The 26,715-nt window shown below is 40.0% G+C and overlaps 1 protein-coding gene across 2 annotated transcripts; it reads right to left on the minus strand.

The window, feature by feature from the left end:
- Positions 1 to 1,821: 1,821 nt before the first annotated feature.
- On the minus strand, positions 1,822 to 22,757 carry pxylp1 (2-phosphoxylose phosphatase 1). Of its 2 annotated transcripts, XM_054600025.1 has the most exons (6): positions 22,627 to 22,757; positions 19,968 to 20,115; positions 12,346 to 12,534; positions 10,643 to 10,769; positions 4,419 to 4,558; positions 1,822 to 3,621 (listed from the first exon to the last, which is right to left on the minus strand). In XM_054600025.1, exons 2-6 carry the CDS (start codon positions 20,047 to 20,049, stop codon positions 2,594 to 2,596), a joined length of 1,566 nt encoding a protein of 521 aa, XP_054456000.1. In that variant the 5' UTR covers positions 20,050 to 20,115; positions 22,627 to 22,757; the 3' UTR covers positions 1,822 to 2,593. The 2 variants fall into 2 exon arrangements, with proteins under 2 accessions (XP_054456000.1, XP_054456009.1); XM_054600034.1 differs by lacking the exons at positions 19,968 to 20,115; positions 22,627 to 22,757 and adding an exon at positions 15,017 to 15,153.
- Between the last annotated feature and the right edge of the window lie 3,958 nt (positions 22,758 to 26,715).

Below are 26,715 nucleotides of genomic sequence, written 5' to 3' on the forward strand. Positions count from 1 at the left end.
ACCGGCTCATTTCTTATGAATCATAGTGGAATGGAGCTCGGAGAACACCACCGTGGGAAGCTGGACTCGTTTTAGCGGTGGCATTAGCTTGAACTCCGAGCTGCTCCCTCCGGTTAACGCTTGACTTCTTTATCGCCACAGTCTGGTAGCTGCTGCTGTTCTTCCTCTTCACAACATGAAATCTAATCTCTTGTCTTTAACTCCTCCGACTGGTGGCGAAAACTGTGGTTTTGGAGAGAGAGACAGAGAAAGAGAGAGAGAGAGGAGAGTCCAGGGGCTGATTCCAGGAGGTTAATGTCAAATCATAAACCATAACCGCAACCTCTCCCTGTCGTCCATCTTTGTTTCTTCTCAGCGTTTGACCACAACGCTTCTCCACTACTGTCTGAGCTGTCAATCATCTCTCTTCCCATCATCTCTACAAATCTCTCTCTCTCTCACACACACACACACACACGCACACACTCACACAAAGTGTTGATATTGAAGCTGTTTAACCTGGGTGTGTTTGGAAATCTACACGCAGGATTTTGTTCCCAGACTGGTCCAAGTGGACATTGTTAGACAAACAGTGAAAGCACACACACACACATTCACCTTGATCTGTCTTTACCCTTCTCTCTCACACTCACTCACACACACACACACACACACACACACACACACACACTGACAGCAATGTATGAGCCAGAAGCTGGAGGCGGCGTAACAACATCAAAGATTGAGCGGGTTGCGGTGGGAGGAAATTGCTGCTCCACCTCGGTGTGGCGGGATGACATCAGAGGCGTGGGTGGCAGAGGGGTGTTGGGGGGGCCTGCGGCGAGAGGCGTTTTGGTGGGAGAGTGGGGAGGAAGGACAAGAGACGGAAGGGTTAGCTTCCATCATTAACAGCCCTGACGTCATGGCATTAAGCGGGAAAAAGGCTCCTGGAGAAGGTCTGGATGTGACCGGGGAAAGTTTGGGAATAAATTTGCATTTGATTTATGCTCTTTGCCTCAACTTTGGGATTGAGATGTGAGCTGAAGTTTAGGGTGTGACTCAGCAACAGAAGTGGTCATGCAGTTGGTCTTTTTGAGTTCAAATGCTTTCATGCTTTGACGAAATTTTTAGTGTCCTGTGAAATCTAATCACACTTTTTGTATGAATTTAAGGAGTTTATAATGTAGATTTCCATACATTTCAATCAATAAATCTCACAGCTTCCTTGAAAACATCTGTCTCGCCTGCGTAACAAAATGGAAACTCTTGCCCCAGCTGATGAAATTTGTAATGAAAGCATCAATTGTGGACCCATTTACTCACTAACAAAATAGCTGTCTACTGCCAGGACAAATATAGCATCCATATACTGCAAATGTAATTTACCCGACTCACTGTTGTTATTGCATTTTTCCAGTCAATACTCTCCTGATTCGGAGGATTTAAATAAAAAAAAAAGCAGGCACTTTTGAAAATGAGCTGTACAATTGATATCTTGTCAGCGTTGTATTATGTTCCTAATGATGATGACACATGGTTTGTCTGGTGGTGGTGGTGGAGCAGGCACTCAAGGTTTATACATTCATGTGAATTTATCGACTGTGTGCTGATCCCCTGCAGCACCGTTGACAAAGTGGATAACTGATGAAAGCAGATGGGTTTAAATGAGGTTTGTGGAGCTGAGACGCCATCTAGTGGTGGATTAATATAAGAGAAGTTAAAGGAAAACTGTTCAGTCATTCATACATTCACATATATGCATATATATGGATTTTCAGGTCATGCTTTATACCACCAGGAAACCAATTCTCAGCTACGGATAGAAAAAAAAGTCAGCTCAGAATAAACCTTTATTAAACTCCTACAACAAAATAAAAAAAGTGGAACGTGATCAGTTCTATCAGCAACTGTTATAAATACAGATGTTCTGTAAATTAACGTAAAGAAAGAAAACTCCTGTCGTTTGTCACTTTAAAAGTCAGTTTTACTAAAGCAAAGAAGAAAAAAGTCCCACACTGATGTGTCAAAGTTTGAATAACACTCGTCATTAAACAGTCAGCCTACTATAACGAAGATTAAAACATAAAGAAATAAAAAGTGACAATTGAGTCATATTTGAATAATGTGGACAAAACTAGCCCAAAGTGTAATTTTCATCGAAAAGATCTATAAAAACACAAAATATTTCCCAGGAATGATAAATCCAGCATTCTATTTCCAGCTTCAATATTCCCTTTTTCCTGCAAGCCTTCTAGGAATTACTGGAATCTTCCAACTCCACAGTATTATGGAATGTAAAATGTAATAAAGTGGCTAAGTGCCGTACGACTTCCCTTGAATTACTCGTCTCTTTTCGTTATACTCTTCAGAAAAAACACAAAGTATTACAAAAAAAACACATTTGTAGAAATGTTAGAAAGTGATTTTACAGAGACGTCATGTACAGTACTGCGTGTGTGTGTGCGCCACTCATTGTGCTCAGGAATGTAACAAACTACATTTAAAAAAAACGACGTGGACACTATGAGCGGCTTTAAAAGTGCACCATCTTCAAAAGTGGAAAACAACTGTAGAAACATCTGGTAGCTCTGCATCCTTACTCTGAGTCCGTCTGTCAACCAGGGCGCCGGTAGCAGGCCTCCTGGTAGGAAGTGGCGTTGACAGCGGCGAACATGTCTCTCCTGACAAAAGACAGGAAGTTCTTCAGAGGGCAGAGGGGCTGGCTGGCGTGGCGGTCATGTGAGCGGCAGAAGCTGGTGTGAAACGTCACGTCCTCGCCGTTGTACAGCACCCTGATGAACAGCTCGCCGTCCTTCGCCTTCGCCTTCTCGCCTTTGCCAGACCTCTTCTTCTGTTGTCCCTGCATTACCGGGGGACTCTTCCACAGTTCAAAGACCACTCTCGCCGCGAAACGTGGGAAGCGCGCCTCTTCAAGTCCAAGGGCGCTTAGCAACGGGGCCATGGTGACGTCGTGGGCCGAGGAGAGGCTGAAGACCTCCTCGCCGCCTGCACGGCGCGGCTGCCGGCCAGCCTCGTTGTCCCTGGCGACGCGCTCCATCTTGGCGGCGGTGCGGTTGAGGTAGGGGTACATGGCGAGGACGGCGTATTTGCGGTACAGCCCCGCTCTTCTCCGATCCACCTCGTCGTCCAGCTGCTGTCGACGGATCACGGCGAACTGTGCCATGGTGAGACACCCCATGGCGCCGTCCCCCGTTGGGACGCACGGGAAAGAGATGCCGTGGCACAGGTGGCACAGCAGGGAGTCTATGGGGTTCGCGGCCCGGAGCTGGCGGGTGAGCAGACCCAAAGTCCGCGCCATGTCGGTGTACGTCCTCTCCAGCTCTGTGTCGCTCACCCTGAGCCGATACTGGCGCCGCTGCTCCTCCTCCAGGTGCCGGTTCCTGGCGGGGCAGTCGCAGGCGGAGCCGCAGAACAGCGTGCTCCACTGGTGCCGCGCCGTCACCTTGGTCCAGTCGAAGTCCGGGAGGAAGCCGTAGAGGAAGGCCAGACCGCTCTGGAGGGTGCGGCTCTTGCCCGTGGTCTCCACCCACACCTGACGGGGCGACCAGTCGGAGGGGAGGAAGTTGTGGCGCTTGTAGGCTTGGTGGAGGAGCTGGCCGTTGCGCAGGTGCTGCACCACACCTGGAAAAGAATGGCAACGAAAGAAATGATTGATTAACAAAGAGTGTAAAGAGGGACTGAAGTCTCAAATGCATTAAATAATACATTTACTCGTAGATTAATTTGTCGAACTCATCAATGGTGCACTTGTTGGAAAGATATCCAAAAAATCTAAAGCAACATTTGAAGCTGGTTGTAAAAGGATGTTCAGCTATGTTTGATGTTAAAATGGCCCTATTATGCTTTTCCACTTTTTCTCTCTCCTTTAGTGTGTTATATATATTTTTACATGTTTACATGTAAAAGGTCCGTAGAGTGTAAAACCTGAAGTCCGCCCCTAAAAAGAGTTACCCTCCCCTCAGAAGCTCCTGAGCTCCTGAAACGGCTCCATTGAATTCTCTCCTTCACTTCTGTAACTTTATGAGGTCACAATGTTACTTTATGAGGTCACAATGTTACGGAAGTGACGTAAAACTCCTTCTGGCTAGTTTGTCCCTCAAACAACAAAAGAGAGAGACGGAGATGAAGCTCTGGAGGATAAGTTTTTTGAAATGTGAAACGTTGACCAATCACAACAGAGCGGACTAGCTGACCAATCAGAACAGACTTTGCTCTCTGGAGGGAGGAGCAAGCGAGAAGAAGGTGAGAAGGTGAAGGTGAGAAGAGGTGCTGCAAGACAGCCAGGATGAGAAAAACAAGGAGGATTATGAGCATTCACGCATGTAAACATGTTATAACTGTAACTGGAGATAAAAATATGCACCCGGAAAAAAGCATAATAGGGCCTGTTTAAAATAAAAGTAGAAACTTTTTTTTACCTGTCTGCGTGAGCTCTCCCATCTCACAGGCACTGTGGTTGGGCAGACGGGGGACGGAGCCCAGGGGTGACTCCCAGTGGCCTCGGCCCCCCTGGCCCATGTGACGGATGAAGGAGTTCAGCAGCGGGTGAGAGGGCTTCCTGTAGGGGGGGGGATGACAAATGGTGAAGATACAGACCTGATCCTGATGCATCATTTTCAGGTAACGTATCTATACACATGTCTAGAAGGCTATTCACGGCAGTGTGATATAACTAAGATCTACTACAAGGCAGAAAAGCATGACGTCACTTTAACAAGTTATAATAGTTATACTGTTTATCGCCGTGGTAAAAGCAGAAAAACACACTTTAACCCGTACAGTTATGCAAAATAATGCAACCTGCACAGGCAAAACATTTACATTGAAAACCTTTCATCATATTTTACAGAAGATTAGGGGTGTTGTGACTTTTTCAGATAAATGTGATTGATTCAGGCTTTCCTATATTGTCGACTGATTGTAAATTGTATTTTTCCACACTGATCACCCTCTATTTAAGCTTCATTTTCCTCTAGAGAAATAATGAAAGTTAAAAAAACAAAAACTTACAGGCAGAGATACAGAGAGACTATTGCTTAGCTGTTGTTTCGGAATAGTGGAAAGCACTGTTTTTCGTGAGTGTGTGTGTGTGTGTGTGTGTGTGTGTGTGTGTGTGTGTGTGTGTGTGTGTGTGTGTGTGTGTGTGTGTGTGGGGTCATGACGCTGTCAAAAGAATTAAAACTAAACTAGAGTAACCAGAGCCTGGTTGCTTCTCTTGGTTGTAAATGGAAACAGAAAGAGAGACAGGAAAGCCACAAACATCTGTTTTTAGAAATCCCTCATGATGTCGAAGTATATTTAGTGCTCAGATAGCGCTATGTTCTTATGAAAGTACTCGGATTACTAAATATGTTCTTTGAAAACAGTAGCCTCCGATGGTCCCACTACTTTGAATAGGGCAACTTAGTCAACTTTGTTTTATTTACATACATTTATTAAAAGCACAAGTTTTCACATTATTATTTAGAGTATTATCAATATTATATTTATAATAAAATAGGTAATATATCCCGATTTATTGTATGAAACAGATTCATTTTATGTAAAATTGGACATTCAGCACCCCCATAAAGCCCAGATGGAATGATCCTGTGTTTCATAACCGCTTTTTCCCCCCATTGCGATGGTTTGAGTGTGAAGTTGTCAGTAGAATCAGGCTCCTAAGATCGAAAAGTCGACTATTTGGTGTCTCCACTACTGAGAACACATTCACATGGTTCCACACAGACACTAAACAGCTTCCTGTTAAAACCACAGCTTTTACTTTTGGCCTTCTGACGAACAGTTAGAGCAGTTGTCTCATCGTCTCTGTGGATTTAAAGCATCTTGACAACACAATATTTTGAGGAACATGCAGGATGGAATGAGGCGCAAATAGGAAATAATACCATCATGATTTAGAAATGAAAGAAAAAAACTAAAGACGCTTTGAAGCAACAAATGTGTTTTTGCTTCCCTTTCAATGTTAAGAGGGACTAAATACGATTAAAGTTTGCTGTTTTTCATTGATCCATTTCATCTGCACTGCCGGTTCTATTTTTCTCAATTTAATATCTATGTTAACTGGATTTCTTTTTCCGAATTGCTTGTTTTGTCACACCAAAACATTTAAAATAAATGTAACAATTACTCCATTAATCAAGAAAACATTTTCTCATCCACTTCCCACTTCCACCAGCAGGTGTCTCTCTAACACAACACCGCCAGACGACAGCACAGTTCAATATGTGTGGGAGGGAATATGGTTAGATGGAGATAATAAAAAAAAATAAAGAATAGATGAAAGAATTGGTTGGCTTGGGACACACATAAATACACACACGCCGACACACACTGGGTGAGGGCAGCCAGAGGAGCAGTTGGTGATCTGATAGATTAGAGATGATTGAGGATTACAGTTTAATATAACAAATCTGTGGGAGCTGCAGCACAGCTCGCTCAGATTAAAGACGCACGCACACGCACACACACACACACACACACACACAGTTTCCATAGTGATCATGGACTGGTTACTGGAACAAGGCGTAAAAAAAAAAGAAAACGACCTTCTGTCATTACCCTTAAATCAGGCTTGTGATTGTAGTAGCTGAACACAGTAAACATCATCTGGCGTCTACAGCCAACGGCTACAAAGACAATTTCCCGTTTTGTTTTTTTTGTGTCAAATTAAAAAAGCTTCAAAGCACCACTCTGGTTTCAGACACCTATTGAAATCAGTCGCCTACATTTTCCGCTTCTGTTTCTGTCACCAACTTGCCTCCCTCTGCACTTTGATATTCACTCACGCAGTAATATGCACCACACACGAGAGAGAAAGATATACATGGTGCCCAACGGCTCTCCACGTTCTGCTCCGTCATCAGCAGATCAGTCTGCTCAGGGGAGTTTGGGCCAATCCAGATTTAATTGGCTACAGTGGGAGACTAGACGTCGGCGGATGGGAACAACTGGTGTCGGACAAAGAGCCAGCCAGCCTGTCTATTACGAGATTACAGGGCCCAATTATATTAAGCGGGGATTATTATCACTGGATACGACTGAGGCAGGGGGAGAGATTACTGCAGAGGGAGGAAGAGATGAAGGAAGAAAAAAAAATGAGGTAGTGTAGATGAGGGGGGGAGAAACAAACAAGGAAATGAGATGATGTGGTGTAAATTCAGAGAGAGAGAGCAAAGAAGAAATTAAAGTAAATGGGATGCAGAAAGACAAAAAACCTTGACTGTATTGGTGGGAAATGAAGAGGAGAGAGAGAGAGAGAGAGACAAAGAGAGAGAGACAGAGAGAGATGTTCAATGCTGAAAAGAGAGCTCAGTTAACCGCAGACGGAGACAGTGGGTCGGCAAGCTGGTGCCAGGACACACACACACACACACACACACACACACACACACACACACACACACACACACACACACACACACACACACACACACACACACACACAGGGGCTCTCTCTAAGGAGCCAGCCCTGGGCATATATGCTAGTTCAGATCCCTGTAATTACAGCCTGGTCTAAATAAAAACAGAGCTAACCTACATTATTACGGGAACACGCTGTAATATTTAATACGCTTTTAATATTCGGTCTCCCTGCAAAACAAACAGATTCACACAAATGATCCAAACACACACACTTAGACTGGACTTTATGTGTGTTTATTCTACTTAGAAACTTGACTTGGTTTCAAAGACGCGTGTCCACAGCCATGCTACCGGCTCTGTGAGGCTGGATTTGAGCAGAACGGTGCTTCGAGCTAAATGCTAAGCTCAGCATCTGGTCATGATTGCTCACGGTTTGTTTCCACACAAGGTTTTATGTGCATTCTCAGTATGCACGTTAAAAAAAAAAAGAAAAAAACCTGCATGGAAAAGCCAAAAGTTGACCACAAAAACCTCAGAATAATTGCAGAAAATGTTGCACTTTGCTGAGGGTGGGAGAAAAAAAAAATCCTTTTGCAGCACCACCCTACTTCACACAGAGTATACAACCGTTGGCTACAGAGCAGGGAGGAAGTTCCTAACGACTAATTTCCCTGACGTTTAAACTGAGATTTAAACTAGTGTAAAAGTAAGAAAACACTCAGAAAAAAAAAGTCAGAATTGAGCAGAATATGTTGTATTAAGATTAAATATTGACGTGAAAAATATTGTGTATTTTATTAGAGCCATATGGAATCGTTAATCAGATTCTTCAATAACCAAATAGTACGTTAAATGCCGCATAAATCAATAACATTGAGTGCCCAGTGTCTGCTCTGGTCTGCCGGTTGCAAGTTTGATTCGTTGACTTGTTTCGTTGATTCATAGCATGCTAAGTGGCTAGGCTAAGTCTGTAGCATAGGTGCTAGCTAGCTAGTAAGCTAGTGTCAGTGTTCTGCTAGCCAATCCATCACGACTCCTCTGGTTGTATAGAAGTCTATGAGAAAATGACTCTACTTCTCTCTTGATTTATTCCCTCAGTAAACATTGTAAACATGAGTTTATGGTCTCAATCTCTAGTTTCAAGTCTTCTTCATACAGCATGATGTTCATTTCAATTTCTGTTCATTTCTGTATGGACACCAACCTCCATCATAAGAGGCTTGTGTGCTGGATGGCCTACTTTTGGCTCGAGTTCAAAGATCAATGGTATTTGACGATATCTAATAATTTGATGCACACAGCAGATCATCTGCATCCGACTGCATCAGTCTAAGTGTCCCCGTGCCAGCTCTAAAGCTTACAGCTCCGTCCAGATGTGCAAAGCTGATGTGGCTGCAGTGAAAAGCTTTGTGCGAAATGAAGTCATTGGCTGAATCTGAACTCAGGTACACAGCCGCACAAAAAAAAAAGAGGATGTGTGTGCACGCATCAAAAAAAAACCCCCATCTGACCAAACTAAAAATATTCTGGATTCAAAAATAGCGGTTTGTTATCATAACACGTGGGTATCCACATGAGGCGTTTGCATACATTTCAGTTAATGAAAAAGCTCACACAGAAAGTGGCTGTTAAAGTGCTGATTTCAGACTTCTTTTGAAGCTCGAGAACAGAGGATTTTAATAACTTCCTATCTGGAGCGCTCATCTTGCCCTCTCTTGAAAGAGCAGCGGAGCCAGACTGCCAAACAGCAAAAGGAGAGAAAGGGAGGAAAAGGATACAGCTGAGAGAACGGGGCATGATGAATTATAGACGACAGCGATATTAATACGAGCTTGTGTGTATTTTCCACTCTCGTTTTCCGGAATGAGGGAGGGCGGTTCTGCCTTCAGCTGCTCAGCGAGCGTGTTGCTCCAATCAAGCGAGATAAGGCCGTCAACAACAGCTCGGCTTCAGCAGACCTTACACACACACACACACACACACACACACACACACACACACACACACCACACACACACACACACACACACACACACACTGGTGTAACCGTGTTTACATTTATGCGAGTGTATTCATCTGCACCAAAAGCGAGGCAGGACAGATGTAGCAAACCGAACCCCCGCCCGTTACCGCTGACACATGCAATAACACCAGGAAACCAGATTGTATTGTTAAATTCTTGAGCTGAATGCCTGCACAGATCCTCATATTTACAATGTTAAAAAACAGATTACCATTTCCTGTAAACCTTAAAAAAAAAAACACCACAGAGAAATAATCTAGAACTACCTTCTGTTTCACACATTCAGCTCACTTTCTGACAGCTGCTTATTAATAAGCCTGCAGTTTTTGGTGGGAGGACATGAGAAGCCGTTGTAGTAATTGGTTTCTCACTCTCTCCCACTTGTTAGGCATCACAAAGAGGTAGCCGGGGCTCGGCTCAGGAGGCCATCTTAAATCCCTTTGGTACTTTGTGCCCTTTACTCTGACCTGGATTAATTTAAACCGTGGGAACAAAAGCCTTTAACTTCACACTCCAGAAACAAATGAAAAGTGGAAGAATGCTCCTCATTAAGCTTCGTGTTTTCTTCTTTTATTCATTTACTTACACCATGAACACCTTGATATATAATGCAATTAAATGTAACAATATCCAAAGTTTGGTGATTGTCTTGCTTGTTCAGCCTTATACTTGCTGTTTGTTGCACATATTTTTATTCGATTTTCAAGGATGTCGTTTATCATCTCATACCCTGCGGACCTCATGGACTACAGATTCAAACGAGCTTCGGGGCTAACGTGGCCCTGTGAAATAAACTGAAAAAATTAATTAAAATACGGTAAAAAAAGGACCAGAGTTGATTTAACACTGAAAATGTGAACTATAACCTTCACAATGGTCTATTGTTTTGCAGGGTGATTAAATTTGGGTTGCATTATACTTAATAGGAATTGATGAACTTGTTTTTTATGTTTCTCTATGCCAGGTGGGTGTTTGGTTACATATCTGTAACCAAACACCTAGTGGAGAGTGAAGAGGACGTTTGCTTCATTGCTTCTGTTTTGTCCCTTTTGCAAATTCCTCTTTTTATTTGGTTTTAGAATAATGTCCTTATACTAACATTTCTAACACTCTCAAAACAACCCAGTTCAGGGTTGAGATGGCCAAAAAGTCTGACAAAAAAGATTCCCATCAACATTTCCAGAATTTGACTATATCGTAGGGATGCATCATGTTGTACTTCTATTATAATTTCTGTAGGTAACGCGTGTGTACCTGTTGGAGGACAAGGTGCAGTCGATGGCGGGTCGTTTGGTCTTGGGGATGTAGTAGAGTGGGTAGCGGTCGCCATGGCGAATCATCACCTGGACAGACAGCAGCTTGTAGTCGGCAGGACTGTGACCTGTCGGAGGAGACTCTCATCAGCTTTCTTCATTTTTTCAAAGTTATAAGTAGTGTCAAGAACAATATTAATAGTTTTTCTAAAAACGGTTTAACTTTTCTTATGAATTTATACAAAGTAAGAGTGTATGAGAAAGACAAGAAAGGGTGCAAGTACAACCTTAAGAGATGTAATTGATAAATTAATTTCAGAGAAAGGTAGAAATCACTGTTTCATGCATATAAAGTTTAAAAATTAAAGCTGCTTTTATCAATAATGCGATATCACCAATGGCTGAAATTACTTGAGTGTAACGTGAAAGGTGCTGCTCAAAGTGATGAACGTATTTTCAGTTTTACAGAGCTTTTTGAATTTCCTTCAGCTTTTTTTTTGGTTTTATGACCCGTGACTTTACAGTTTCTTTTTTTAAGATTCAGGCAGATATTTTGAGTGGTGAAGCTCTCATAAACCTACTGTACCTTACCTTCCTAGCCTCAAAACACAGACAGAAAATGTTAGCGACTACCCAGTAACATGGCAGAGTATTTAGCTGCTTAAGAGCCAAATCTTTTTCTCAGGAGATGGTGGAGACCAAAGCAGAGCTAAAAAGTCAAGTGAATATTGGACTTAGACTTCAGCAGATGAACAGAAACACTACTCTAAAGCTTGTTTCTGCGACCCCAAAGTGGCCATAAAAATCAAAAGTGGGTTTTGAAATATGACAAAGGCCATATTCTACTCGCAACTATAAAACCGAATCATTCAAATTTAGGTAAAGGTGCTCAACTCAGGAGCTCAACCAAAGGTAGGAGAGTTAGAGCAAATCACGTCTTACAAAAGCAAATGTTAATATAACAAATCAAACAAATCCACAGCAGCAGCACAAGAAACAAATAAGTTATTTGTCTGTGAGTTTAACAGAATGGACTGCAGAATTAACAGTAATTTAAGAAGATAAGACAAACCAGGACAATTTATAATGATTATGTCTCAGGGAAAATAACACCACCTGAACAAGAAACTTGTTTCTTATTGATTTCCAATAACTTCTAATCTAAATCTGAAAGGCATAATGGATTTTTTCTTCTTCGGAGACAAATCTGCCATCTGAGATGAAGACAGCAAGATTAAATTATCGTTGGCTGGTACAACTTGTCTTAGGCGGTGAAGGATATTTGTATGATCGCCTCGAGGCTGTGCTGACTTTTCAATGAGGGGAAAAAGAAACAAGGATGATGTGCTGCAGACAGGGAGCACTGCAGCATTATGGATGATGCAATCTAGTGGAAATTACTTTCGCACAATTAACACATCCCCCGAGTCCTGACACATTAAATCTGACATTATTACTATATTAAGTATTTATATGCTGTCCACCAAATTGGGTGATTCTAGCAGAGGGAGAACTGATCTAACTTTGTGTCTCTGAAACAGTGATGCCGTGACACCAAATTGGAAAGAATAAAGTAAGTTTGTTGCCTAGAATAATATAAAATTTACGACTTTCAGAAACACAAATCATATATGACAGTCATCCTAAAATTTGCAATCTTTACGAGGATTAAAACGATATTATTTGTCAGTGTGCAGGTCTCACCCTCCCAGGCCTGCTCGGTGCGGTTGGGTGTGTTGCAGTAGCTGTAGGCCTCGGATATGGGATTTGGCTCCTCGGTGTGAGGAACCGGGAACACTCGCTTCCTGCTCTTCCCCAGAGCCACCATGACACCTCCATCTGCCACCTGGAAGGGTCGCTCCTCCAGTATGGGAGTTATGGGGATCAAGTTCACTGTTGAAAAACGAGAATCAAAGTTAGGTGAGAGAATATAAAGTAAGTGAAGAGGGGATATCCAAACCACAATGCTACAACTGTTTGTTCTACCCAACAATGGCGGCTCCTGTAGAGGCTGGCGTAGATGCTGCAGTAGCATCAGTTGCATCAGAAATAGAGAGTATTTCTTCATTGACAGAAGAGCAAAGAACTTTTGGAACAGATGTTTTCAATCTTCTCCCAACTGGCTTCAGAAAGAGGTTGATGGACAGATGGTTGATCCAATAACCTACCGAGTATTTTTTTAAAGTGCCTGCCCTTTTTCCAAACAGTTTCCAATGACGACTTCTCAGATGGTTCTGGTTTCTCAAACCATCTGGCGCATCAGGTTAGCATGCGCATCAAACATTCTCCGCATTTGGTGCTCTCAAAATTAGAAAAATATAATATTGATGATTGGCTTGTTGGTCTGTGGTACCTTCGACCCAATCACTTCCTCTTCTGCCTCTGGTTCCGCAGAACAGGAATACCTGTCCCAAATTGTATAGCTACCAACCCAACAGTTCACTTCAGGTTGACACCAGATGCTTAGTTAAGTGATCACTAAAGTAATGATGGTACATTGTCTGGGGGAAATGAATGCCTGAAAAAACCATCAATCCATTCCATAGATGTTGAGATATTTGAATGAGTGAACACTTCTTCTGGAGACCATGCCAAATGTCATAGCAATCCATATGACGGTTATTTGACTAAAAGACAAAAATGTCAACTCATTGATGGCGTTAAAGGAAAAGTCAGAGATTTAATTATCTAAATTTCATGGTAAATATTTCAGTTTAGAACAAGGTGTTGAACCGACTGACAGACCAACATCACAATCATTGAGCCATGCTGCTAACTTTAAATGCAATGGATCTAAAACCTGCTAAATGTACAGATTTAAGAGATTTACGGGTTATATTTCAATAACAGGAACAAGAAAAGTAGAAAGGCGAACTGACAAAGCAGTGACAGAGTGCCTAAAATGAGGAAAACCAGTTCAACTGTAGCTCATCTCCATGTCAACAGCTCCGTACCCCTAAAAACCCCTCACTGCTTCCAGTAGGTTGCCTGGACACCAATGACCTGTGACCCCCAGGAAAAAATGGTCCAACAGGAGCATAGATGTTGTGGGAACTGGAAGGCCCATTCACAAAGATCCAACTCTGAAGGAAAAGAAGTTGAACCCATACGGCCCTTTGGCAGGCCCTTGCCTGCCCCATCATCAAGCACAAAGAGCTAATGGTTTATCGTTGCTAGGACAACACTCAGATTTGAATCATCTACACAAGTGTAGGTAAATAGTAACACACCTTTTCTCTCTTTCTAGCATTCACCCACAGTCATAGTTTCCATTTCCTCTTCTCTCGAGCTGAGCTGATAAAGTTCAGAGAGTTGCAGACAAAACATTTCATGAAAATATCAATCCACTCATGTTTGCTCTATAAATAAACTCCCATGGTTACGTTTTTGGAGATTGTACCCAACAAAAGTTTGACAAAAACCCTGAAGGTATGAGGCTGACTCAAAAGCTATCCCCACTTTTGGTCTGACAAAACAAGCAATCTGAAGACATCACCTTGGCCTCTGGGAAAATGTTACCAGCTTTGAGTTTTCTGACATTTTATAAACAAAATAATAAATAGAAGCAAATAATCCAGAGATGACGTTTCACGATGATAGGACAAGAAATAAATTAGTCAATCAACAATGCCTTTTCAAGCAAAAATTCTAAACTTTTGGTTGTTCCAGCTCTTCTTTCTTTCTTCAATTTTAGCAAATTTTCTATCTTTGGGTTTGAAACAATTTGAATATGTCACCTTGTGCTTTTTGGCCAATGTGACGGCTATATTTTAGTAATTTCTTAACTTCTATATATACACAACACGATTAACCAATAATTCAATGCTGAAAATAATATTCTGTGGCAGCCCCAAAACTGTGATTGCATCACTTGATCAACCAAAATGGAGCACCAGGAAATATTATACCAAACCTCAACAAAATGAATTTTCTGCAAAATGTACCAAACTAACAAACATAAAAATAACTAAATATATAGATATGAGTCACAATGTTCAGTGTAGACTGTAAAGCAGCTGTCTGAGCCACGCACCATTGATCTACAGGATGCAGACTTTTACATATCTCACTCATCTCTCTTCAACAGCGAGACATTATCATATCTCTGCTTCTGAACACAAGCTTTTGAGGCTACACAAAGGTACTAAACACGCTTTTTATTCTAACTATCTTGTAAGAGAAGTAGTTAATACTGAATAAAGGGATCTCACCAACGGCTTTTCATAAAACATCCAAGAATAATTCAAGCAATTGAGGAGAATAAACCTCATAATCAAGTCAGAGCAGAGACAGGATGAAAGTCTGACAAATCTAAAGTCTCCGTTAAAAGAAATGTCGATTGTTCTGTGAAAAGATTTTTCTTTCATGAACTCACCGCTGACGAGGAAGATGAGAAGGTGTGCGGCGACAGTGGAGACCATTTTGACGACTGCTCGGTCCTGGCCACGCAACACTGGAGCTCATTCATACCACAACCTGTCCCCCCTCTTACACTCTGTGCCTCATACACTGCCACCTCCCACTTGAATCTACCCATGAATCTACCCACACACACATGCATGCACACACACACACACACATACGCCTGCCTGAACTAGCCAAACTTTCTGGAGGCCAGCTCAGCCACAGTCACCTACACAATGGGGCTTTTGTAACCTGCTGGCCGACACAACCAAGTGCATACAGGGCAATGGTGCAGAGAGCTCACTGTAGCACACACACACACACACACACACACACACACACACACACACACACACACACACACACACACACACACACACACACACACACACACACACACACACACACACACACACACACACACACACCACACACCACACACACACACACACACACCTTGAAATGTGCTTCCAACTTTCCATCCACCTAATATTTAGAGCTCACGGACACAATAGGAAGCTGCTTGAGAGGTCCTTTTAAACAACTTTTAGACAACTCAAGTTTGACATTTATGAATGTTCAATCTCTCTTAACTTTGGATGGTTTAAAATTCCTCTTATACACACACACCAAACACATGCGTGCATCCTTACTCACAAATCCAAAGCTAAATATAGTACATGCACACTGTTAAATCTTCCTCCTCTGTGATCTGGAGCCCATTATTACACACACAAACACCTGCACAGCTTGACTTCTACCTGAAGGCATAAGCAAAGAGGCTGCTCAGCTGCAAAGAATGCACAGAAAACAAATATGTGTCAGCTAAAGCACCCCGGTGATCAGACCGTGAGCAGGTACTCGGAGAATGCGGTTGGGCCTGAAATTAAAGAGGGTCCCCACTTACCCGACTGTTCTGTGCTTGCAGCACTGTGGCAACCAAAACCTGGTGGAGCAGCTGGAACAAATATTGACACAGACTAAGTACTGTGTGTGTGAGAGGATGGACATAGCAACCTGCAGCTGTCCACCATTATCAACCTTTTAGTTCTCAAATGATGATTTTTTACATCACCATTTCAAATCACACTTAATATCCTGTTTCGCAAGGAACTAATAAACAAATATTTACAACTGGAGGAGGCAGAGCTACGCAGCCTGATAAAGAATCCGCAGCGATACGAACCGTATCTGAGATCACAGATTAACGTTCAGCTCAGCACATTTAATTAAGCACTAATGCTTGGCTATACAGCGACAGCTAGGGATGAACTGATAAGACCCCTGGTTGGCCCCGCGCTGATCCGAATCCTTTCATACGGAGTATCCTCTGCTCACAGAGTGTGATCTGATATATCTGCATTTCATTTCAAGTGGCTCAGTGGCTCAGTGGTTAGCAACGTCATCCATTCATGGGAACATTATTAGTTTTGCATGTATTTCATCATTAACAAAAGTATAAAACAAATACAATTGTTGACCCTGATGTTGGCGCTAGATGATCATGAATGTATGACGCAAATATTCCACAGCAATCCATCCAATAGTTGTCAATTCATTTCAATTAAGAGCTAAAAAAAAAAGTCAACCTCATGGTGGCACTAGAGGACAAGTCAATGAATAACCAATGTAAGCATGGTACATCTTCTGGGCACCATGAATATCTGGACCAAATTTTGTGGGAATTGATGCAAAAAATGTTTCACAGGATAAGTGAAAACTGACCCGATGGTAGCGCTAAAGGAAAAGTCAGTAGATCTCCAAAGTCCTCTAGGGACACTGAATATCTGTAGTCAATATCATGGCAGTTCATCTAATAGTTGAATAGATATTTCTCTCCGAACCGCAATATGTAAACAATATATAAACCCAATATGTAAACCTATGTAAAGTAAGGGCATTCAACGATGTGGATACAACCCAAAAATTGCAAGAAGTACATTGACTTCAACAAATATTCTGATCTGCTTCAAGTGCTACACTTTCAAAAAGAGGAAGACCCATATAAGCTCATGGGCCAAGATGTAGTTTTCATCTACATTTGTTGAATTTCAGCTGTCCTGATGTCAATGGGGAGCTCATTCCACCATTGCGGATCCAGGATAAGCAAGTACCAGTGTCTCAGTGATTGGATTGCAGCAGCCACCCGTTGTTGCCATTGCAGGGTGCCATGAATGTCTTAGCAAAACCTTATAGAGGCTTCTAGCTGATGAGATATTTCAGTCTGGGCTGGTTCATTGTAAGTTCATAATGACTCATCAAAAAGAAACAAGGAATCGGGTAATTATCCATTTGGAAATTTGATGACTGTCAAAATGGGTCATCAGGTCCACATGGACCAATAGGGGGGAAATACATATTTGGTGACAGCATGTGATGCACAAAACTGTCTAGTTCTTAACTATCTTACGCGGGACTAAGTCGCTGTACATCCTGTATACATGTCTTCACTCCATCATTTTATCCAATTAGACATTTGTGTGAAACTGTCCGTTGTGGGATCGCAATGACTTCTGACCTTCAAAATCTAATCAGTTCATCCTTGAGTCTAGTTTGAACATCGCTAGCTAGTTAGCCGGGCTCCGGATATCTTCTAAACAGAAACAACTGCCACTGATAAGCAGGTGTCCCTGAGTGTTACCATGGAAACACGGCTCATAGTTCGGAGTTAGCCTGAGGGTAACGTCTTCGGCTTAAAATAAGTCATTATTATTGTAAAACTGTCTAACTGCCATTAGACTGACCTAAGAGCAAAATGAACATAGGCCTTTTGTGCAGAAACCTTCAGCGCCGTCATCTCTTATCTCTGAAAGCCACGTCTCACTGGTCCAATCTGTCTGATTAAACAGAGGCTGCAGACACTGCAGACACTGTAGAGAGTAAGAATGGGAGGAATGCGGGGAAAGGAATTTGCAAAGTGCTTTGGAGCTCTGCCTGCTTAACACTTAACAATGCTCGTTGAGGGATTATTGTTTTGGAAAAGCTACAGAAAGTTGGTGCTGTCTGGACGGCATTTCATTTGAAAACTTTTCTCTCTATTCTCTCTCTCAAACATGCTGTGATTCTATCCCACCTGTCCTTCATCCCCGTGGCTGAACCATGCTCGTTGCTCAGAGCCGACCTACCTTTCTCTCTTTCCTTTTATATCCTCCCATGACATTCCCCTCTCACCATGAACCGACCAGCACTCCTGGAGCACTTAACTCCCATCAGGCTCTGCTTCACCTTTTCCCCTCACTGCTGCTAACGTCTCAAAATAGTTCCCTTTTTCTCCCTCTCCGGAGTGCCTCAGGGATCTCTGTCGTCACCTATGGGAGTCCCGTGTGTGTCAATCAGAGCAGCGATCGCACCCCACACTTTTTTGCTGCCGTGTTTGCAGCCGTCCTAATGTTTTAATTTGAGGTAGCCCGGAGCCAGAGAGAAGCATTTACTCCACCATCGATCGTCATCCGCCACTCTGTCTCTTATGGTAATGGTCGACAAAAAAAAAAAAAAATAATATATATATATATGAAGACGTTGCAGAGATACAAACTACGGACTGAAATTCAGGCGGAAGACGATGATCTTTTTTAAAAATTAAACAAGAAACGCGGAACAAAAAGAGAAGCTGATCATCTATTAAACATGAGGAGAAATCCCATTCGCTTTCTCGTGGATAATGGCTGAAATCCTTCTCTTCAGTGTATGCGATGAATAAATGATGACAGCAGCTTTTCTCCAGCTGTACTACGGGTCAAAAAATAAACTCACTTAAAAAAGAAAAATAACAGGAAGATAGATATGCATGCAAAACCTAAACACTTCTAGTTCTTTCCTCAGTTTCCTCTGAGAGTTTTTACAAAGGGAGCACACTCAGGAGAGGAGATGAGTGGGTTTGATAGCAAGGCATTAATAATAACTTAAACAGCAACCTCCTCTCAGGCGGTCATGCACACGTTATTTTAGCTAGCGGAGGAGGCGGGAGGCTTTGAAGGCACGAGTGTATTTGAGGTCGCAAAAGTGCAAACACTAGACAAGTATGAGTAAGCTCTTGCTATCCTTTCTACAAAACTCTGATCTTGCGTGGCATTTATAGCAACAGAAGAGGAGAAATTTTGGCAAAGATGCAGAAAAAATACCGGCTCTGTCGCATTCCACCATAATCCTGTGTGTGAGAGAGAGAGAGAGAGAGAGAGAGAGAGAGAGAGAGAGAGAGAGAGAGAGAGAGAGAGAGAGAGAGAGAGAGAGAGAGAGCATGATTCATGAGAGTCTAATCCTACATGCTTGTCCAGGCACAAGCTCACAATCACCACAAAAACTTCCACCACACCGTGGTTTTTTTTTTTTTTTTTTTTTTTTGTGCAAAGTAGCTTAATCCTACATATTTTACATATACACATTTCCATTTGTGCTTCATGCACCACCTGCTTCATCAACCACTGTTTTTCCTAATCTCGCCCTGTGCGGCTTGCAAATCACTTCCACTGCAGGAGAGCCCGCACTCCACTTACTGAGTGGTGGTTTCCTTGCATTCAGTGCGGCTGGCTGGGATCAAACTGTCTAGACAATACCTACAGGAGACACTGAACAATGGCTTGATGGCGGGTGGACACAGTCATGTATATACCGAGGCTTTCCAGAGCAGATCTGATCTTCCCGAGGGATTCAGAGCATCCAGAGCCCCGCTGCTGGTGCTGGTTATATTTATAGGAGGCCTGGAGAGGATTGTGCTTTGTTTTGGTATGAATGGGGTCTCTTGGATGGGAAAGCAATGAAAGGATATGCATGCATGAACACAAACAAGCATGCAGACAGAAGACCTGGGCAACTTTTCAAAACACTTTGTTTCACAGTAAAAATCTGAATACCGGGCCAGGGCTTTCAGGGAAAGAGATTGAATATGTAAAGAAGTGTGAGCCGAGCACAAACGGGGCACTTACAGAACTGGAGGCTCAGACTGATGATGGCCAGCGCGGCTCCGCCCACCACCACCAGGAGGAGGAAGCGGTTACGAGCCAGCATCTTATCATGTGGTTGGTCCTCGTCCCCGTCCGTTCAGCCATCCAGATCACGGCCCATCCCTGCAGTCTGGAAACAAAACATGAGTGAGCCTGCTACAGCAGTCCAAAGTAAACAACAACTGTAAGCTACTGCAGAGGAGAACCCTATGTTCTTAGGGTTCTATGGGTCGAATTGCAAAAGATTAGCGAGGGCCATCATCGCGGTTCTAATTGCAAAAGAACTAAGGGAGATGGATGTTTCAAATGCAGTTTGAATAGTAAAACAATCCATTCAGCCACTGTGATGATATCAATGTCTAAAGGCAAGACATGTTTTGCCCACAAAAGGGGTGCAATGACTGAGTTAAGAGAGAAAAAGGAGAGCAATGACTGAAATATTAGAGAAAAAGGAGTGCAATGGCTAAGTTAAGAGAGAAAAAGGAGTGCAATGGCTGAGTTAAGAGAGAAAAAGGAGTGCAATGGCTGAGTTAAGAGAGAAAAAGGAGTGCAATGTCTGAGTTAAGTGCAATGTCTGAGTTAAGAGAAAAAGGAGTGCAATGTCTGAGTTAAGAGAGAAAAAGGAGTGCAATGTCTGAGTTAAGAGAGAAAAAGGAGTGCAATGTCTGAGTTAAGAGAGAAAAAGGAGTGCAATGTCTGAGTTAAGAGAGAAAAAGGAGTGCAATGTCTGAGTTAAGAGAGAAAAAGGAGTGCAATGTCTGAGTTAAGAGAGAAAAAGGAGTGCAATGTCTGAGTTAAGAGAGAAAAAGGAGTGCAATGTCTGAGTTAAGAGAGAAAAGGAGTGCAATGTCTGAGTTAAGAGAGAAAAAGGAGTGCAATGACAGAGTTGTGAGAGAAGAATGTGATCCATAACTGAGTTAAGAGAGAAAAAGGAGTGCAATGACCGAGTTAAGAGAGACAAGGGAGTGCTACGACTGATTTTTGAGAGAAAAGAGTTGTGAGACAAAAAGTAGTGCAATGCCCGAGTTAAGGGAGTGCAATTTTTAAGCAAATGGTGGCAAAAACTTACTCAATGTCTTTGGCTACTGTAAGCTCAATTAGTAATTTCCATCATATCCCATAATAAGTGTGAAATGTGAAAGAGGAGACAACATCTCATTACTTCTTTGTGCTCTGGTCTTATTGAGATCCTTTAACTTTTGTTGCAAGAACATTAAAAAGGTACATCCTTTAGTGAATCCATTTTTTTTTAAATTATAATACAAGAAACCAAAATGATCAGTCATGATGAATGAAAACAATCATAGTTCCCCCCCATCGTGCAGCACTGTAACAACCTTCACCATTTTCCACCATTTAAAAACAGCAGTTAATCATTTCCATTGAAACTGTGCAGGGGTAGAGTTGGAAAGCATGCAGAACCATGGGGGGAGGGAAAGAAAACTAAAAACTGCAGAAAATGTAGCCTTGCACAATAAACCCTACAATTAGAGGGACTATAAATACTCCCAGCCTGAAGGGTTCAAGCCCAGGTCTAACCAAGGGACAGCAAAACGATGCTCCACTGCCGCACCAGACTCCAGCCATAAAAGCTGGTATTTTAACACTGAGTTAAATACAAGTTAAATATAAACCCCTAAAATATCACATTTACCTATAAGGGAGACACTTGTTGGTTCGGCATACTCATAACCAAAAAAAAAGTCACTTTTTATAGTGAAATAACTTAAAAACACACCTGCCACATTGCAATTTCCAGTGAAGAAACACTATTTTGTCACGTTTTTTTAAATTATTATTAAACACAAAGCTAGTTTCAATATTATATCAATGCCGAATTCTAACATAACATTTCTTTCTACAATCAACACTTGAAATGATGAAGGCACTTGCAAATGACAAGGTAGTACAAAATGTAAACCACACTTTGGTGTTTCATTTTTTTTACCTCTTTACTTAAGATTTCATTAAACGTTTTTTTTTGTTTGTTTTTACAAAAAAGTACCAAAACACTGGCAACAAGGAAGATCTTGGGGTAGATAATAATGAGAATAAATATGAAACAAATTTAAATCATACCCCCTAAACTAAAAAGAAATCTGGTTTGAATTGAAATCAAACACTTTTACAAAGCTTGTTTACAAGACGTTTATCTATAGAGGGAACCATAAAGTGCATCTTTATGGATGGATGGGAAAAACAACACTGAATGGAAATGCTTTTGACTCTTCCAGTCCATAAAGAATTCATAAACAGTTACTGATTGGTTCATGATACACTCAAACAAACTGCTCCCAAATTTAAACCATTGACTGGACAGAAAACAAATAAAACAAAACCAAAATAAAATCATACAACTAAAACGATATTAAACACAAACAAAACACTTAAAATGATCTCGACGCATTCCACTTAAGGCAAAAAAGCTGAATTATCCCAAAGTAAGCACTGGGTCTGGGGTTACTGGAGAGAAGTCTGCTTCTCTGTGCGGATGTGTTGCTTTCTTTTTGTTGCAAAGTGAAAAAGAGACTTCAAAGAGCAGCTGCTGTCTGCAGACGACGGGCGGTCAGCGGCCAGGTGCATGGAGCAGCTCGCCTGGAAAAGAGACACAAAGTAGCGTTGGTGATGGGTGGTTTCCTACCTGCAGGACTGGAGGGGTCACACAAACCCGGGCTGTAAACACTGGGATCCAGCGCTTCGGTTCCTCCGGTGAGACCGACTGCAGACGGAGACCGGCGGCGTCAAGTCAGGAGCTGTTCTGTGCAGCAGTACTTCCTGTGACAACCTTTGGAAAATAACTCATGTTGGTTTGCATGGAAATACTGCCACGTACGGGTCACATTCAAGGGTCCAAAGGTCATTTATTGCACAACGGAATCCAGTTGTAGCAGCAAACACATGACAAATAAAAGAAAAGAAAAGAAAAGCTGTTATTGTAATGCATTTTTGAATTTGCATCATAAGGAATGTAAACAGCAGCAACAAAACAATTATTTGGGAATATATCATATTATTATATATATATTTATAATTAATAATATAATAACATAATAATATAATTTTGATAATATAATATAATAATATATTTTTCATAATATATATATATTATCAAAATTATATTATTATATTATTCAATTTATATATATATATATATATATATATATATATATATATATATATTTATATATATAATATAATTTTGATAATATATATATAATTATTGCTGGTTATAAGATTTCGTATTTTGATAATACATATAATATAATATATATTATCAAAATTATATTATTATATTATTAAATGTATATATATATAATTAATATATATATATGTATAATAATATAATAATATAATTTTAATGTATATATATATATATATATATATATATATATATATATATATAATTTTATAATATATATATAATGTTATGTATTATCAAAATACCAAATTATCACCAGCAACTCAGAAAAACATCTTCCCAATTAAAAGGAATTACAAGTAAACTGTAATTTTCAAAATTGTTTTAAATGCAGGAACAAATCGGTCAAAACTATATATATACTAAATATATATATATCCATTTAAAAAATGCATTACAGTTGTTTACATTGTTACATTGTATATATTTTTTGGTTGTGCATCCCTGTGTGTTGCATGCATATTGACAATTAATCATATGGGATGCAGAGTAATATTTTCAAAGATGGCCTTTAAAATATATATTTTTTAATTATTATTTTTTAAATACAGTATAGCAACAAAACCCATCCACAGCATCACTGGTCATCTAAATTAACAGCTGTGTTACATTAGGCTCAGATATAGAAATTCGTGTCTACTTCACATATTTGTAAACTTTGCATGGGACTGGGATCTTTGTTATGGTGTGCTGTGTCAACCAACACATATTTTTCCCCATTTCAAAAACAAAAACTTATACCTTAGAAACATGTCTGAGTAAATCAAAAAACAGTGGCAACCATATTGATTACTGAGGCTTAACACTGAGCCCATTATGTAGGGGATTCTCTGATGTAGGAATGAGAAATGCACCTTATGAAAATGTAACATAATGTTTAAGGTTGTGTATTGAAAACAAAGGGGCATTAGAAATGACTAAATATGCTTTTATTTTGAAAACAAAATGACTTGTTTTCCGGTACCACTTTATCTTTCTAACTTGACAGTTGAGACAGAACCAGTGTTTTGGCTCCTGGAACTGCCAGCTCATCCGAAAATCCAACCTCACTGCTCCATCTGCTGGACCAGCCACAGCGATGCATGTTTATATTATATATATATATATATATATATATATATATATATATATATATATATATATATATATATATATATATATAAAAAATATATATATATATATATATATATATATATATATATATATATATATATATATATATATATATGCATAATATGCAATTGTAAATTATATATATATATATAGTATATATAAGTAATATACAATATACTATATTATATATTAATAATATACTTAAAATTAATATTTATATATTATATATATATTTATCATATATATAAATATATATATATATGTAATGCACACTTTTCACTTCAATAACATACTTGTCTTAAAATACATTTTACTTTTTTGTTTGTTTATCATACTTTATTGTACATTTTTATTTTAAATAATGTTTTTAAATTATATTATTATTATTATTATTATTATTATTATTATTATTATTCTCACGCACCAATCACCAAGCCAAATTTTGCATATGTTTACTTGGCAATAAACGTTTTATTTATTTGAAGAAAAAAACAGAAACTATAAAGCAGAATGATTTAATTATTGAGGAAATATCGAATCAAAACACACTTCTTTCCAAATGTGCCCATGTTTTTTTTTTCTCGTTGTCCATCCATGAAGCTTATTTCTCTGATATTAGGACAATGATATATATATATATATACATATACGTTGCTTACATATTGCTGCAAACCATGCATCTGGTGTGTTAGCTGTAACACATCACAATTAATACTATTCCACATTCTGAACAGAGAGGGCGCAATATGACAGCAACACAATCCACACAGTAATTGCTACTCTTGCCTGAATCCTGTCTGTTGTTTCGCATGAAATATAATGTACATTCATGATCTTGTAGAGGTTTGGAGGGAGAGACAGTCACACAAACACTTTAGCCCTGGCTGATTGTAATCACACTTTACTTTAAGTCTCTTCCTCCACAATTCATAGATGTGTAATAATTAACAACACAAATAATTATTTTCAAAGCTGATATGATGTTTTTAAAAGGAAGCAGCTTGTTTTTTAGAGGAAGGATTCAATATAAGCAATAACAAACTGCTGATCCTGCACAAAGTAAAGAAGAGGAAGGTATTTAGGAGGAAGTACAGAATCCTGCAGGCATGACATTTATTTTACTGAATAAACTCTTTGGTTTTGTTCGTCCTAACTACAGTTTACCTTTTTTTCAATATCAGTTGCAAATCAGGTGCAAAAATGTGGACACCCCTGAGAGCTACAGAGGCTTTCTTTCTTCCTTTTCAGACAGCATGAATGTAACTGAGTCACTTTTACTTTTTAACAAAAATTGAGATTGATTTGAAAGTCTTCATTTCACTTATTAGTTGCTGCTGTGTTTTTGCAAAACATTTTAAAAGCATCCTCAACAGGTTTATTAATATACTTTGATACATTTAATATTTCCTGGTGATATTAGTGGTGGGAAGTAACTAGAACATTTACTCAAGTACTACAGTTCTGGGGTACTTCACTGAAATATTCAAATGTTATTCAACCTATTCTTCTACATTTCAGAGGGAAACATCTATATAAAATGATAACATATTCAGTCTGACTGAACTACTGGAAATAAGACTACAAAAAGAAATGCAAAATTACCAAAACGAGAAACAAAACAACCACAAAAAGAGACAAAACAAACAAAAAGAGATGCAAAAAAACAAACAGAGTTTCAATCATTATTTTGATACTTTGTATGGTCATTAAAAATGATCATTTTAAGCTTACAGGGTGTGAGTGTTTGATACTCAACATTTACTCTTGTTGGAATGTTGCTTTACAGCTCCAATATGTTACGTTTTTATGTGATTGTTACATCTTTCAAATTAATCTGATTGGGTAAGTTTTTGTTTGTAGAAAAAGACAATCCTGGCAAAAATAGGTGCAGGTTGTGTGTGTTGCATACATTTAGATAAAAACATCAATAGAGTCATGTATTTTCTCATCTTCTCAAACAATTTTGAGAGTTAACTTCGATAAGCAACTTAATATAGTGGTTATGCAGTTCTATTGTTTTACTTAAAATCAGCCCCTGATCACAAAAAGCTTCTCTTTATTAGAATTTGTTGGCTGAACGTTATTGATTCAGACAAGCAGGAAGAATTTTGGGCTGATGGATCTTGCAGAAAAAGTCGTCTGAGCAGATGTCTGGTTCTGCTCTCTACTATGTATCATGTCAGTGAGCACAACATCGACATAATATCATCACCTTGAACTTTAATTGGATCATTTATTGGAAGTCTATCTACCTGATGAATGCCCAATATTCAGCCTCTTTTAGCTCTGTTTTTGTACTCTACCAACTCCAACTTCCCTTCGGGGGACCCTTTCACATTGATTTCTCTTTTTCATTTCATACATCATTATTATTAGAAATAGTTTTTTTTAGCCGCTTTAAAGGAATAGTTTGACATT

The sequence above is a fragment of the Anoplopoma fimbria genome, chromosome 1 (genome assembly GCF_027596085.1).
Source record: "Anoplopoma fimbria isolate UVic2021 breed Golden Eagle Sablefish chromosome 1, Afim_UVic_2022, whole genome shotgun sequence".
Taxonomy (NCBI): Eukaryota; Metazoa; Chordata; class Actinopteri; order Perciformes; family Anoplopomatidae; genus Anoplopoma; species Anoplopoma fimbria.

Excerpts from the sequence above, each read along its gene's own strand:
- pxylp1 (XM_054600025.1), bottom strand. The coding sequence starts at position 20,049 with ATGCTGGCTCGTAACCGCTTCCTCCTCCTGGTGGTGGTGGGCGGAGCC. Across the intron at positions 4,559-10,642 it reads TGCACCTTGTCCTCCAACAG|GAAGCCCTCTCACCCGCTGC; the intron begins GTACACACGCGT and ends CCCCCCCTACAG. Across the intron at positions 3,622-4,418 it reads GGGAGAGCTCACGCAGACAG|GTGTGGTGCAGCACCTGCGC; the intron begins GTAAAAAAAAGT and ends ATTCTTTTCCAG.